This window comes from Martes martes, assembly GCF_963455335.1.
Source record: "Martes martes genome assembly, chromosome: 13".
Lineage (NCBI taxonomy): Eukaryota > Metazoa > Chordata > Mammalia > Carnivora > Mustelidae > Martes > Martes martes.
Window position 1 is genome coordinate 83,125,920 of NC_137901.1, and position 15,551 is coordinate 83,141,470.

The window sequence follows — 15,551 nt, forward strand, 5'->3', positions numbered from 1 at the left end:
CAGTCCCAAGCCTGGTTTCTTTTCCTCTGCCTCCCGGCTGCCAGCACTGGGCCCGCCTCCCCTGGACCCGCGCCCGCCGCCCCGCCCCGCCCCGCCGCCAGCTCCTGTGAACAGCGCGCGCCTGAACGAGTCGCCGGGACAGCAGCAGGTGCACAGAGCTCGAGCGCTCTCACCGAACCACGGACCCTGAGCATTTAAGAAACGTGCAGGATTCACGGGAGGACGTGGTCACACCTCCAGCTGAGCAGCCTGGAGGAGCCTGTTCCCTCAGAGATCCCCTGGCTGGCTCTCTGGCTGAAGGAGGCATTCTAAACACCGCCAGTAACAAAGAAAACATGCAAAACAGGTGTCCCTCCTGCTTTTCGACCATCCTCCCCTTGAGTTCTCCTAACCACCAGGATGTAATTGTTATTCTTTTTTTTTTTTTGAGATTTTATTTATTTGACAGAGAGATCACATGTATGCAGAGAGGCAGACAGAGAGAGGGGGAAGCAGGCTCCCTGTGAGCAGAAAGCCCGATGTGAGGCTCGATCCCAGGACCCTGAGATCACGACCTGAGCCGAAGGCAGAGGCTTAACCCACTGAGCCACCCAGGTGCCCGCCCCTGTAAGTGCTGTTCTTATCATACCCATTTGATAGAGGAGGAGGTTAAGGTACAGAGAATGGAAGCACCTTGGCCAAGGTCACATACATAGCTGGACAGTTTTCAGACTGGACCGGAACCCAGCGCAAGCTATCAGTACTAGCGCTGTGTTCCTACAGGAGCCAACTCCTCCTACATAATGTATACATTTAATGCAATTCCAAAATGTTTACAATTCCATTTTTTAAAAACTTCAAACATATCATTCTGGAGTCCGTCTGTAAGAATTATTTTAAGGAGGGAAAAAGGAGGAAGGAAGGTCAGCGTAGAATGATGCCTCACACAAAACTACATTTTAAGATGTTATAAAGCTATGAGGGGAGTTAAGTCTCTTTGGGGACCTGCACAAAATGAGGCGGATAGAAAGCTGTAGAGTGGAGACCTGAATCTACCAGGTAGCTCATTGATGTTTCTGTCTTCACGCCTGTCTTCTCCCTTTCTGGTGGCTTGGCTGCTGCTCCTCTACTCAGTGGACCAGAACCTGAGCTCATTCCCAGTCCATCTCCTCCTTTCTGTCACTCAAAACTAGTCCTCTGTCTCATCGCTCAGGGATATACTCTGATTCGGAGTGTACCTCCAGCAGCAATGAATGTTAATGAGGACTTCCTGAAGTCTGCCTTAACCTAAAGGAAACAGAGGGTGAACGTCAGAGTTCATAGTGAACCAGAGGAAGAGGTGCCAGACTACCACCGTGTGCACCGGGTTTGTATTTTGGGGAGTGAGTGGCACATCACTGGGAGGTATTCAAGTGTAGGAAGAAGATGGTTTTGTAGGCTCGATGTTGTGGAGGGGTGTTGGGGGGCTTCAAGCCAGGTGTCCTCAGCCATAGAGCCCCGGTTTCATGCTCTCCCATCCATCAGTCATCTTCTTGATTCACAGGTCACTTTAGAAATCCCCCATGGGGGGATGGTATCCTGTACACGCGCCTGAGATTCTACCATGATGACAGCAAAGTATGTTAAAAGTATTGTGCAGCTCACTCGATGGATTGGAAATCAAGAAAGATCGCCGTCAAGGGACCAGAACATTTGAGGGATGTTGAGAAAGGAGAAAGCAGAGGGTCAAGTTTGGATGAAGATGGTGGGTTGCTCACATACACAAGCCTTCAACTACTGCCCTAGACACCAGAAATCACAGGGAAGGCGTGAAAAAAAATGTACTCATGTTGCTGGACCCTGAGTCGAGGCACCACTGGTGAGCAGAAGCTGTGAGACCCCTGACCCAGGGGCGGGACGGGATGGAGGGGAACTTAGGTCTGACACACAGAAGGGAGAAAGTGCTTCTGCACGTTGGGGAGGGCTCTGAGGAGCTGGAGGGAGGGAGGGACTCAAAGGGGTCAGCAGGGAGGGCTTTGTGTGGGTGGCTGGGAGCGCTAACTCCGGCCTTCAAAGGTGAGATTACTTTAAAATTCCTCTTTTCTTGAGCTGGGGGGGGAACCTCAGCATCAATCCTGGACCTCCAGCTTCCTAACCACACGTTTCCTCGCTTTGCCAGCCTTCTGGTTGTGCCCTCATCTCTGTGGACTGAAAGTTACTTTTCTCAGTTTCATTTCCTTGCCAGGAAGTGGGGCAAGACCTCTGAGAATGTAGAAATGTGTGACTCAGGTGCTGTGATTTTCATCTGATCACTTCCTTCCTCCTTACACACCTTGCCCCTCTGTTTCCAAACCTCATGACTGTGTGCGGGAACCAGCAGCTCAGCATACCAGTGCCTAGAGCTTTCTATAACCCTGGGCTGGCTGGCTTTGCATAAGCTACCAGAGCTTAGCAGGAGAGAAATGCTTATCCAAAACGCTTTATTATTTTTGCAAGAAAAATTCCTTTATTGTGGTCATAGAATAATACAAGTTTATTGCACAAAACTGACAAAGTCAGGGGCCCCTGGGTGGCTCAGTTGGTTAAGTGTCTGCCTTCAGCTCAGGTCCTGATCTCAGGGGGGAGTCTGCTTCTCCCACTCTCTCTGCCCCTCCCCTCATTTGTGCTCTCTTGCTCTCTCTCTCTCAAATAAATAACAAATAAAAATATTTAAGAAGACATTTAGGTCTTCCAGGAACCAAATGCTACAAAATATAATTAAAGAAAGCATACTGAGTACAGTAACATAGAAAAAAATATGTAAGACTAATATGACAGAGGACATGAGGTATGTACACAGTGCAAAATTATAATAGTTACAGTGTCATTAAAAAAATCAGTGAAGAGAAACTCCAAGTTCATGGATGGCGGTCTCACTAGAATATCGATGTCATTCTTTCTAAACTTATTTATATGATTCCAATCCACTGCCTCCCCATATTTTGGGTGGAACTTCATACACTGCGTGAAAATTAACACAGAAATAGAGAGGGCCACGGGAGGCGAGGGCTCCCCCCTCCAATATAAGATTTATTTATTATTACTTTTTAATAGTAACCATGATTTCCAGGAGACTCTCCCGTGGATTTACAAAGATTAATCGCTTTCACTGTTGGAAGCAGAGTAATTGAGATAAGTGTATTTGGCTAGGAAAAGGAAAAAGCATTTTGAGTTTAGATTCTAACAGCTGATTCCAATTTGGATCACTATTATTATTTTTAATTTCAGTGTATTTAACATACAGTCTTATATTAGTTTCAGGGGCACCAGACAGTGATTCGGTAATTCTGTACATTACTCAAGGTAAGTGTGCTCCTGATCTCCTTCATCTGTTTGACACCCCTCCCCGCCGCGCCCCCCCCCCCAACCCCCGCTGGCAACCGCCTGTTTGGTCTATAGTTACAAGTCTGTTTTGGTTTGTCTCTTTTTTCCTTTGTTCGTTTGTTTTGTTTCTTAAACTCCACATAGTAATGAAATCATATGGTATTAGTCTTTCTCTGACCGGCTTATTTCACTTAGCGTTATACTCTCGAGATCCATCCGTGTTGTGGCGAATGGCAAGATTTCATTCTTGTTTGTGGCTGAGTAATATTCCATTGCATATATACACCGCACCTTCTTTGTCCGTTCTTCAATCAATGGGCACTTGAGCTGCTTCCATAATTTGCCTGTTGTAGATAAGGCTGTAATACACATAGGGATGCATGTATCTTTTCAAATCAGTGTTTTTGTATTCTTTGGGTATAAACCTGGTGGTCTTGGTAACTCCATGAAGCAGATGTAGGATCAAATGTGCAAGAGAAATTGAGGAGGAAGATGGGAGCCTCCGGGAAAGTAGGCCTTTCAATCAAGGGTAGGCCTTGATTGGTTGAGTCTGAGTCTGACTCTGAACAAAGGCAAGAAGTTAGAAAAGCTGACTTTGCAGTCTAGAGAAGGTCTGCAAGACCAGTGGGGAGTCCTTTAGCCCTGTGACTTGTCAGAGGAGCCCCATGTCTCCCAGGAACAGGGCTGCCTTAGTGCCCCTGCCTCACTGAGCAGCTCATGTGCGGGGTGACTTGGCTGTCAGCGTGTGGATGGATTTGGAAGGGCAGCAGCTGGGACTCCCTCTCCTGGGAGCTCCTGGGCTAGGTGTGTTCTCGGGGTCGCCAGAGTGGGGAACGAAGATGCATTAAGACCATGCAGCAGTGATCAAGGGCCTGATGAGATCCCGAGCAAGGACTAGGGTTCAAGTTCAGGCTCTGTCTCTCTTGCCAGGTGACCCCAAGCAATTGTCCTGACCTCAGTGTGTTATTATGGCAACAAGAATAAAACGCAACTCACAGGGATGCTGGAGACTTAAAAGCAGGAGTAGGAAGATGGACAAGCCCAAGACTTGGTCAGCCACTCAAGGTGACCGGTGACCCAGGTGATAAGAGCATGCTTGGTCCTGGGTTGTTTTTTTTTTTTTTAAATATTTCGAGACTTGTAAATGAAATGCTGGTTTTGGTACCAAGGATGAGACAGTGTGACAATGTCTGATGGCCTAGGGTACTCTTGAATCCAGCGAGTCACCTTCTGGGACAGAGCTGTGGAATATATAGAAATCAAAGGTGTGCCGCAGGGTATAATTTTAACATTTTTAGGAGCCGCGGTAAAAAGCAAAAAGAAACAGAATCTGCTTTGATTTAACTCAATATCTCAAAAAGTTTTGTCATTTCAACATGCAATCAGTATAAAACATGATCAGTTGTCAAGAATGTGACATTCTTGGGGTGCCTGGGTGGCTCAGTGGGTTCAGGGTCTGCTTTTGACTCAGGTCGCCATCCCGGGGTCCTGGGATCGAGCCCCGCATCGGGCTCTCTGCTCGGCAGGGAGCCTGTTTCTCCCCCTCCTTCTGACCCCCCCCCCCACTCATGCTCTCTCTCTTTCTCTCAAATAAATAAATAGTCTTAAAAAAAAAAAAAGAATGCGACATTCTTCTCTTTGGTGTGTGCGTGCTAAGTCTCTGAAACCAGGCATGTGTTTAACAAACTCCCCCAGCACATCTGGAATTGGACCAGCTGCATTTCCAGTGCCCAGGGAGCCACGTGGGACTCAAGGCTACTGCATCAGACAGGGCAGTTCTGAAACTTCTCCCCCATAAATAATCAGAAATGTAGACAGGGGATGAATGAATCAAAGAGGCCAGTCTTAGATCCTTCTGAAAGTTAGAAGGATCCAAAATGATCCACTATTAAAAGTCAGTGCATGCAAACATCAGACCAGGAGGCAGGGATCCCAGAGCCCAGAACACAGTAGGTGCTCAATACATATTTCAAGTTGAATCGGTTTATATATGCACACCTATAATATGCAGATATATAGATCTTGGCCATGGGACTTGCAGTTAATAAACACCCAACACATGGTATTTGCTGATCTTTTTATTGTTACTGATGGTAAATTGGACAGCAGGCCCCGCACCAGGAACACAGAAGAAAGTTAAGGCTCTCTGGTTGTCTCCCAGAGATGATGGTCAGAGACCAGGCTGGGGCAGGTGGGGCTGCAGGGAAATCACTGCTGAGAGGAGGAGGAGCACAGAACAGGGGAAGGGTGGGGGTCAGGAAGCCTGCATCCCCGTCTCAGGTCTGACACCAACTCACTGTTGGGATCCGCGTCGTCTTCTGCCCTCTGGATCAAGGGACCTCCCCCGACCCCTGCGATGAGGGGGCAGGCCTAGATGATTCTGGAACCCTTCCCCGTAAGGCTCACTGGTGCTCAGAGGATGGCACACGCCCAGTCATCTTCCTTTGGGGCAGTGGACTGCATCATGCCTGCGCTGAGGCTCCTCCCAGCAGCTACAGGGTGCCATCCATAAGCCTCGGGAGAATACATCCTGTGCTCACAAGTTGCCCAGCGGTCCTCGATGTCTTCCGCAAGCTGAAAGCGTAAAGCACACGATCACCTGGGAGAACCGATCCTTCCACCTCGGCGCTGGGTCTCCGTGAGCAGTTAGGGTACATACTGTGAGACAGGGCCCCCCGGATCCCTCTTGAGGAAGGACAAAGAAGTCTCAGCTGCTGGGGCGGGGGTCAGCAGACAGATGCCAGCAGTCAGCCCCTGGAGGCTTGCCTCGACTACAGAGAGCCCCACGTTGAAGGCTATGCCCCTTCCTGACTTGCCCACATGCAGGGACAGATCTGACCACCCCCAGACCAGAGCCGGGCAACTCTGAAGGCTACCCCCTGTGTGGGCACAGGGAGAGCTGAGCACGGGGGCGCTGAGCTCTGGCGTTGGAGTCCACTCACTTCAGATCCCAGCTCTACCGCTCCCTAGATAAATGTCCTGGAGCAGGTGACTTCATGTCTCCGAGCCTCCTTTTCTCATATGTGAGATTGGGAGTAGCACATACACACCTCAAAGGGTGTTGTGATGATTTAATGAAATAAGGGAGCATTTAGGACAGAACCTGAGCCCAAAGCAAATATTCAGCAAGCGGTGGTTGTTATGATTTATTCTTATTCATAGAGGAATGAGCCCGCTGGGGCTGCCGACAGAGTTGCCTCTGGCCAGGGTCATGTTAACTGAAGAGTGAAGTCTGGACAAGGGATATGCACATCCCAGGAAGCCGATGAATGGGGCCAAGATGACGGAAACTATGGAGCACAGCCTGAGACCCTATGGATATGAGTTGGAGCAAAGAACACTTTCTCTGGAGAGAATGAAGGTCACTTGACTGCTCTAAGCCTGCTTCGTCACCTGGGACATGGGGAGAGTAGGACACGCCTATCTCAAGGGACACGATGGGAGGTTAGAGATGGGACAAAACATGCGAAATGCTCCGCACAGGACTTAGAACGTAATGAGAGGTCAGTACACGCCAGATAATGACCATAGTCGCTTATAAGTACGTTAGAATGCATCAGTCTCACATGGCCCATGCTGTGTAGAGGGGGCGGGGGGGGGATGACAGGGAGGAAGCAGAAGGTCTCACAGGCACGTCCCAGGAGCCCACTGGAGACCCATCTCCTTTCTTAAAGCACGGGTAGCTCAGCCAGGCCCTGGCCTCGTCTGCCAGCCGCCGCCAGGGGTATGAGTCTCCACCCGCCACATTTCCTGTCGGGTCAGCCGGGTCCAGAATCACAGGCCTGGAGAGAAACAGTGAGAGAGGGATGGGTCACAAACCAGGGCCGTGTCTGGGGGATTCAGAAGCTCCCAGCAGGGCAAAACACCAGCCTGACACAGGCTGGGACTCAGGACAGGAGCGGGGGGCTGTTTCGTGGGGCGTTAGTCTTACATCAAGCCCTTCATCCCCGGGAGCAATTAGGATCGTCGCTGTTGGAGGCTGTTTTTTAAATCAGATGGCAGCAGGAAAAAGCTCAGCACAATGGCTGGCCACGGCAAAGGACCAGCAAACAAGGAGCCCTCATTGCCAAGGTGCCACGCCCGCACCCAGGGACTCATTTACATGGGAGAGCTGACCCATGTGGAGATAGGGTACCTGGGCTCTGCAAGCTGCCCCTCCAGGTATTGTTCAATAATCGGGTTTTCAAAGTTGTAATATTTTGTCCAGCAGATGCAGAGCTGGTGGTAGTTCAGGACTAATTTCAAGACGGTCTGGAATCCCTGAGCCATGTTGAACTCTGTTCTGTTGCTGCCCTTCTCCCAGGCATAGATCGTCAGGAGCTCCAAGGCGTATTGCTGCGGCAGTGGCTTCCCAAGCTTCTTCTTACACTGAGAGGAGGAAAAGGAATCAGAAACATGCACTTGTCCAGCTGGGGCAGAAAGCACATTTCCCAAAGGCCAAATCCAGCCTGCCATCTGCTTTTGTAAATAACATTTCCGCGGAGCAAAGCCACGGCCATTCGTTCCCATGGAGTCTAGGGTGCTTCCACAATACAGACTTAAGTAGTTGTGGCAGAGACCCTGTGGCCCACGAGGTCTAAAATATTTACTACCTAGGGCATTATGGAAAAATGTTTACTCGCTCCTGGGCTAAGAGCTTGGGCTCTGGATTCTGAGTGATGTGGGTTTGAGTCTTGGCTCCATTGGTGTCCAATTCCAGGAAGACAACTCAGACTCGTGGAGCCTCGTTTTTCAAACCCGCCAGGTGAAGGGTCGTCATAGCACCAAGCCCAGAAGGATACTGTGAAAATTAACTGAGAGGAAGAACTTGTAGAATTCCTAAGAGCCAAACAAAATTCCCTTTGGAGTAAGATAGGAAACCCAAAGCCCCAAATGATTTCAGAAGTAATTTTCAAGTACCAGGACTGGCACAGAAATAACCAGGCACACAAGGAAATAAGACACCAAGAGTAATAACCATCAAAAAAAAAAAAGTGAAAATAGTAATAAGTCCACAAAACTTTAAATACTGAAGAATCAGATAGAGACTTTAAAACAAGTAGAAATATTCTGTTTACAGAAATATAAGAAGAGCTTGAACTACAGGAAATTAGAAGCCATGAGAAGTAACTTAGCATATTGGAAAGAGAATAAAATTGAAATCGTTGAACAAAACTTTACAAAAACTGTAATTAATAATTCAGCTGCAAATTAGATACACTTAAGGGGGAAATTAATGAATTAGAGAGTATGTTAGAATAAACTGTTCCGAATAAAGCATGGAGAGGCAGGAAGATGGAAAATGTGGGAGAGGGTATAAAGATAATGGAAGATAGAGTGAAGTCTAACATACATTTAATTGGAGTTCCAGGAGGCGAGGAAGAGAGAGAAAGACAATGTTTTAGGAGAATGGCTGAGAGTTTCCAAAACTGATGAAAGATATCCATTCACAGATTCAGGAATCCCAGTGAAGGACCCAGTGAACTTCAGGCAAAAAGTAAAAAAGGAATCATCATTAAGACACCTCAGACATGGGCACCTGGCTTGCTCAGTTGGTTGAGCATCTGCCTTCAACTCAGGTTGTGATCCCCACGTCCTGGGATCAACCCCTGCATCAGGCTCCCTGCTCATATGGGAACCTGCCTCTTCTTCTCCCTCTGCCATCACTACCCTCTGCTTGTGCTCTCTGGCTCTCTCTATCTCTCTGTCAAATAAATAAATAAAATCTTAAAAAAAAAAAAGACACCTCACATTGAAATGAAACAAAATCAAAGACAAAGAGAAAAATATAAATGCAGCCAGAGGAATAAGACAGATTACCTACGAAGGATCTACGGTTAGACTGACAACTGACTTCTCACTAGTGACCCTGGAAGACGGAGTAATATATTTCCTCGTACTGAAATGGCTGCCAATCCAGCAAAAGTACCCATCAACGATGAAGGTTAAGATCAAGACATTTTCAGGTAAACAAAAACTAAGAGCTCATTATCAGAAGACCATCAGCAAAATCAATCAATCAATCAATCAATCAGTCTTCCAGGACACACTTCAGGAAGAAGGAACATGTTCCTGGGAGGAAGGAGAGAGATATAAGAAAGAGCTGATGGTGAAAAATGTGATAAATACACACATAGTTGAAATGAGCTTTAGGTATGGAAAATGATAGGAACGCTTTGCAGTACTTGAAGATATAGAGACTTGAAACACACAACAACGTGGCATGTAAGTTGCAGGTGGTGATGGAGGTGGTGAGTGGAGTTAGAGTAGGGTGGGATTCCTATGTTGTTTTATGGAAAGAAGAATGAGGGAGAGGGGAGGGGAGGAAGGGCAGGGAGGGAGCCGAGGGATGGAGGGAGAGAGACAGTTCCTCATCGTGTGGGACTGTCTTGCTCATGGTCAAACAACTAATATTCCTGGCTTCTTTCCACTAATTGTCAGTAGCCTCCTTGCCCCCCTATCGCCATGGTTACCAAAAACGTCCTCATGAATTTTCAATCTCCTTGGGGGCAGTTGTTACACTTGTCAAGAACCACTTTTGTAAGTTCTAAGATGCTCAGCCTCCGTGATCCCATTTCCTTGAACAGCAAACTAGGATGTCTGGCAAATAAAGGATTGTCTTGCTTTGCCTTAATTAATTTTTTTAAGATTCTATTTATTTATTTATTGGAGAGAGAAGGAGAGAGATGTGTGCACGAGAGAGGGAGCAGGAGCTGGGGAGAGAGGCAGAGGGAGAGGGAGAGAAGCAGACTCCCCGCTGAGCAGGGAGCCCCTCCTTCCCCACACATCCCCTCCCCACCTCCCTTTCCTCTCCCCTTCCTGCCGTCTCATCCTTCTTGATTCCTCCCTCTCCTCCTCCCCCTCCTTCTCCCCTTTCCACACCTCTCTCCTCTATTTCCCTCCCTCCATTCTATAGTCCTCCCCCCATTCCTTCGCTCCCTCCTCCTCCTCCTCTGCTCCCCAGGCGGGAGGAACATACCTTCTGGAACCAGTGCTTGACCAAGCGGATGAGGCTCTTCACCTTGGTTGGGCGCTGCCTCAGGAAGTCTCGCTGCAGCTCGGTGAAGCAGGTGGAGAACTCGCCCCCTCTCCCCAGCGCCTGGCACTCTTGGATGAGCGTGATGTAGACTTCCGGGTTGGGTTGGCCGTTATTGGTCCACTGACCTGTTAGGGACAAATCCATAACCTGAAGATGTCAGCGCTTCTCTAGGGTCCTTTCAGTTGTTCTGGGGCAACAAGCTTGCTGGCAGTGGGGCACGGCAGGAGGGGCAGCAGGCCCAGAGCCCGGGGGTCTGGAGTCTGTCCCCAGCCTTCCCTTCTCCCAGATCTCCTGCTGTCACCCCGTCCAGGCGGCCATCACCCCCCTCTCCCACCGGGACTTCCGGCTGCAGCCTCCTCACTGGTTCCCCCACAGCCCATTCTCGACCCAGCTCCCAGCAAGGCCTTTCAAAACCTGGGCACGTGGCTTCTTGCTCCCTACAACATTTGGAATAACGTCCCGCATCCCTGCAATGGCCTATGAAACTAGATGGGATCTGTCTCCTGCCACCGCTCCCATCTCGCCTCCTACATCGCTCCCTTGCCATGGACACCACGTGGCCTTCCATCTCATCTTCAAATGCACCAAGCTCATTGCTGTCTCAGGGCCTTTGCACTTGCTGGAACCCCCAGATCTTCCCCAGGTGGGTTCCTACCCATCCCTTGGGCCTCAGCTCAGATGTCACCTCCTCAGGGGACCCTCCGTCATCACTCTGTCTGGAAAAAACCCTCCACCCTCCGTTGCTCTCCATTGTGTCAATCCTCTTACGTTTTTTGTCACAGCAGGTATCATTCCATTTATTTCCGTACTTATGCTCCCTGTTGGGTTCACGCATGGCCAGAGAACAATGCCTGGTCCACAACAGGTGCCAGTGGATAGTCTGTGCTTATCACTGTTGATCGGCTGTCTCTGTCCTCTGGTCTTACCCCTCTTCCCACCTGTTTCCACACTACAGCTGGGCCGTCGTTCTAAAAGAGAAATCTGACCCTGCTTGAAACCCTTCCACAGCTACCCAACGTGTTCAGGAGAAATCCACGGCCAAGGGTCCAGGCTTCTGCAGGATCAGCTCCCTCCCTCCTCGCCTCCCCCGCTCCCCCTTGCCCTCTACCCTCTGTTCATCCTCAGCATCCTTCAGATCCCCCAACCATCCTTCAGATCTCCCAACCAACCTGACCTCTCTTCTCTGGGCCTTTGCTTGTGCTTTTCCCTCCGCCTGGCATGTCCTCCCCGCCCCCGTTCCCTCTCCCCCTCTTATGTTTTTAGTAGCCAATGGAATGCCAGCTCCCAACACCAGATGTGGCACCAAGGAAAGATTTCCCAAACGTTCGCATTTCCAGGTGCTTCTAGAGTTTTGGTATTATTCTCACAGGTCCCCTATGCCAAACAAAACAAAACAAAAACAAAAACAAAAACAAAAGCAAAAAAAAAACCCCAAAAAACAACCAACCAACAACCACAAAAAAACCCCAAACAACAATAAAACCCACCCCAGTTCCATGTATGTAGTTGAGTACGAGGGACCAGTTGTCGTTTCTGCAGCATCCGACAGCTGTCATGGTGTTTCCTTCCAAAATTTCAAATCTAAATTATTCCATCCACCCCTATGAGTTACTTCACTGTGGTCCCCAAGGGTGCCTCGGGACACAGTTGGGGAACTTACATTTTGAACACCTCCCATGGGTCAGACCCTGTGTAAGAGCTTAAGGCAGATGATCATTAATGCTGAAAGCAAGTGCATGACCTAGCTGGCCTGGTTTAACCAGTTTTGTACTGGGGGAATCGAACCTCCGAGAGGTGATGCTTCCCGTCCAAATGTTTCTGCAGATTATCTAGAGATTCCAACCCTCAGCTAAGTTTAGCGAGGTCTCCTCGTGTTTGGGGTAAAAGAGGCAGTTCACGTGTTGACTCTAGGCCGGGTCTACGCTGCCTCATTTTCAGCCAGAGAAGTCCCAAGTAGAAGCAGCCAGCCAGACGAGAATTCCCTGAGAAATGTCTTGCCCCCAAATTGTGCCAGTTTGCTGTTTCCTGTCACCCCCTGTGGCCGGTTATGACCTCATTCATTCTAAGATCTTCTCCCCACTTTGAGGGATGTCCCGACAGGGTCAGAATCCACAACTGTGGGAGGTTTCTGCTCAGAAATATGAAAAGAGAAAGAACCCTTGACGCAGGCCAAGGGCAGAAAGCCGTGTGTGTGTGTGTGTGTGTGTACGTGCGCGCTTACCCAGGACGTCAAAGGCAGGCAGCACATCAAACTCCACCTCTTTGGGGAGATAGGGGTGCTTGAGCCAGAAGCTGAGGGCTCGGGGCTTCTCCCACTGCAGACTCCCAACCTCAAAACGCACTTCAAAGATTTCTTTTCTTTGACAGGCTTCCAGCTGCCTCTTAATTTCCCAGATGAACTCTGCTCTTTTGTCAAGCTGCTCCTGAAAACTCCCGAGGTTGCTAAGAAAAACCACAAGGTCAGCATCTGATCGGTCTCTGAGGGACGTGCCTTTGCCTGAAGAGCCACCCTAAAAGAGATGAGGAGAATGAGAACCAACCGTCATTGAGGAGAGCCTCCCTATATAAAATGATGAGGACAATCACTAACATTCTTGAGCCTTAGCCTCTGCGCTGAGGGCATCAGCAGTCTCAGCTCCCATAATGCCCACAGGACTCTGCGACTCCCGTACTCTTGTTATCAGACCCCACTTTACAGGTGGGGCAACAAAGTGCTCAGAGAGGGGGTACAGCAGCCCAGCCTCCTGGTAAGAGGGGGCAGAGGTGCAATTCAAACCCTGGCTGTCTCGTTCTATCATCGGTGTTCTTTAGTCCCTAACCTTTACTATCGTGTATAGGATTCTATAGTGTAGACTGGCCCGTGCTGGGTGGTTTACATACATCGTAGAACCTGTACAGTCCTACCAGGCACTGGGAGTTATGGGGGAGGAAGGTGAAGCACAGAGAGGTGAAATGACTTGCTCAAAGTCTCACAGCCAGCAGGTGCTATCTGCTTTTAAAATTTATACTTTTAAAAAAAAGTTTTTATTTATTTATTAGACAGAGATCACAAGTAGGCAGAGAGGCAGGCAGAGGTGGGAGGAAGCAGGCTCCCCACTGAGCAAGGAGCCCAAAATGGGGCTCGATCCCAGGACTCTGAGATCATGACCTGAGCTGAAGGCAGAGGCTTAATCCACTGAGCCACCCAGGAACCCCTCAAAATTTATACTCTTAACCAGACCATGATACCACAGAAAGGGTGGGTCCCTACTGCGGATGGGGGGGAAAGGGGACCCCACATACACTGTGGGTGGGAATGGAGATTGGGGCAGTCACTGTGGAAGACAGTATGGAGGTTCCTCAAAAAATTAAAAATAGAGCTCCCTTATGATCTAGTAATCCCACTACTGGGCATTTACCCAAAGAAAATGAAAACACTAATTTGAGAAGATACATGCAAAAATGTTTATTGTAAGACTATTTATAATAGCCAAGATATGGAAACAGCCCAAGTGTCCATCCATAGTGAATGGATAAAGATGTGGCAAGTACACACACACACACACACACACACACACACACACAGAGGAATATTCTTCAGCCACAAAAAGAGTGACATCTTGCCATTTGCCACAATGTGGATGGATCTAGAAGGTATCATGCTAAGTGAAATAAGCCAGACAAATGCCATATGATTTCAGTCATATGTGGAATCTAAAAAAATTAAACAAACAAAACAAGAGACTCATATACAGGGAACAAACAGGTGGTTGCCAGAGGGGAGGTGGGTGGGTGGGCAGAGAATGAGTGACATAAATAAAAGGGATTAAGAAGTTCAAACTTCCGGTTATGCGGTAAGTCCCAGACATGAAAAGTACAGCACAGGGAATACAGTCAGTGACACTGTAATAACACTGTGTGGCGACAGGTGGTGACTACCTCTATCCTGAAGAGCACTGAGTAACATACAGAATGCTCGAATCGATACATTGTGTATCTGAAACTAGTATCACATGGTATGTTAATTACACTTCAGTAAGAAAAGAGAACTCTGGGTCATCAGGGAAGTTGAAAAGCCGAGCTGGTGCGGGACCCCCTTTCAGCAATCCCCAGCTCTCTTTGTGGAATAAATACTTTACAGGAGGCAACACTTTAAACTTTTGTAGCCACACAAAATCATCAGAATAACAGTTGTTGTTGGCTGAAGCCCCCCGGACGTATAGTCTTAAACAGCTCATGATTCTGCAGAAATTGAGTGCCCAGCCTGGCCGTTCATTAACAAATTATTTCCTAGAGCTGGGTCTCAGTTCTCCTGTCTCTGAAATGGGCGTGACTGAGGATGGCAGTTCATAAACTTCAGCCAGGGTATTTATTTAAAAGTTCCAGGGGCACCTGGGTGGCTCAGGGGGTTAAAGCCTCTGCCTTCAGCTCAGGTTATGATCCCAGAGTCCTGGGATCGAGTCACGCATCGGGCTCTCTGCTCAAGAGGGAGCCTGCTTCCCCCTCTCTCTCTGCCTGCCTCTCTGCCTACTTGTGATCTCTCCCTCTGTCAAATAAAGAAATAAAATCTAAAAAAAAAAAAAAAAAAGTTCCAGATGGGGGCACCTGGGTGGCTCAGTGGGTTAAAGCCTCTGGCTTCGGCTCAGGTCATGATCTCAGGGTCCTGGGATGGAGCCCCGCATCAGGCTCTCTGCTCAGCAGGGAGCCTGCTTCCCTTCCTCTCTCTGCCTGCCTCTCTGCCTACTTGTGATCTCTGTCTGTCAAATAAATAAATAAAATCTTAAAAAAAATAAAAAATAAAAGTTCCAGATGTAGGTCCTCACCCCAAAATATCTATTCTAACAAGTTATGGTTAGATTTTTTTTTTTTTTTTTTTTTTTTTTGGATATGTCAGAAACCACCAGCCCCAAAGACCTGCCCTGTTTCTGTCTGTCTGGGACCTATTGCCCATCCAGCCATCCCTTCCCCAGGGAGGGAGGTTTGGGCTCACCTTGATGACTTTGGTCACCCGCACAGGGTGGGGGGCTTCTTGGAAACACTTCTCCTTCAGGAAGGTGGAGATGATGTGGACGGCTTCCTTGATCTGCCTGCGGAAATTCGTGTCTGGCAGGAGACGGTTTTCAATGAACTTGTCCAGATACCTAGCGGGGGTCTCTTCCAGCTCCCCCATGATTCCCAGACTGGGGACGGGAGTACCTGTGGCCACAACTGAAGCCTCCCCGGATCCGCTGCC

The 15,551-nt window shown here is 48.7% G+C and overlaps 1 protein-coding gene across 1 annotated transcript; it reads right to left on the reverse strand.

Moving 5' to 3' along the window:
- Positions 1-5,382: 5,382 nt before the first annotated feature.
- Positions 5,383-15,551, reverse strand: OAS1 (2'-5'-oligoadenylate synthetase 1). Its single transcript, XM_080821127.1, has 6 exons — positions 15,309-15,551; positions 12,561-12,849; positions 10,280-10,464; positions 7,457-7,689; positions 6,950-7,103; positions 5,383-5,895 (listed from the first exon to the last, which is right to left on the reverse strand). Exons 1-6 carry the CDS (start codon positions 15,486-15,488, stop codon positions 5,734-5,736), a joined length of 1,203 nt encoding a protein of 400 aa, XP_080677253.1. The 5' UTR covers positions 15,489-15,551; the 3' UTR covers positions 5,383-5,733.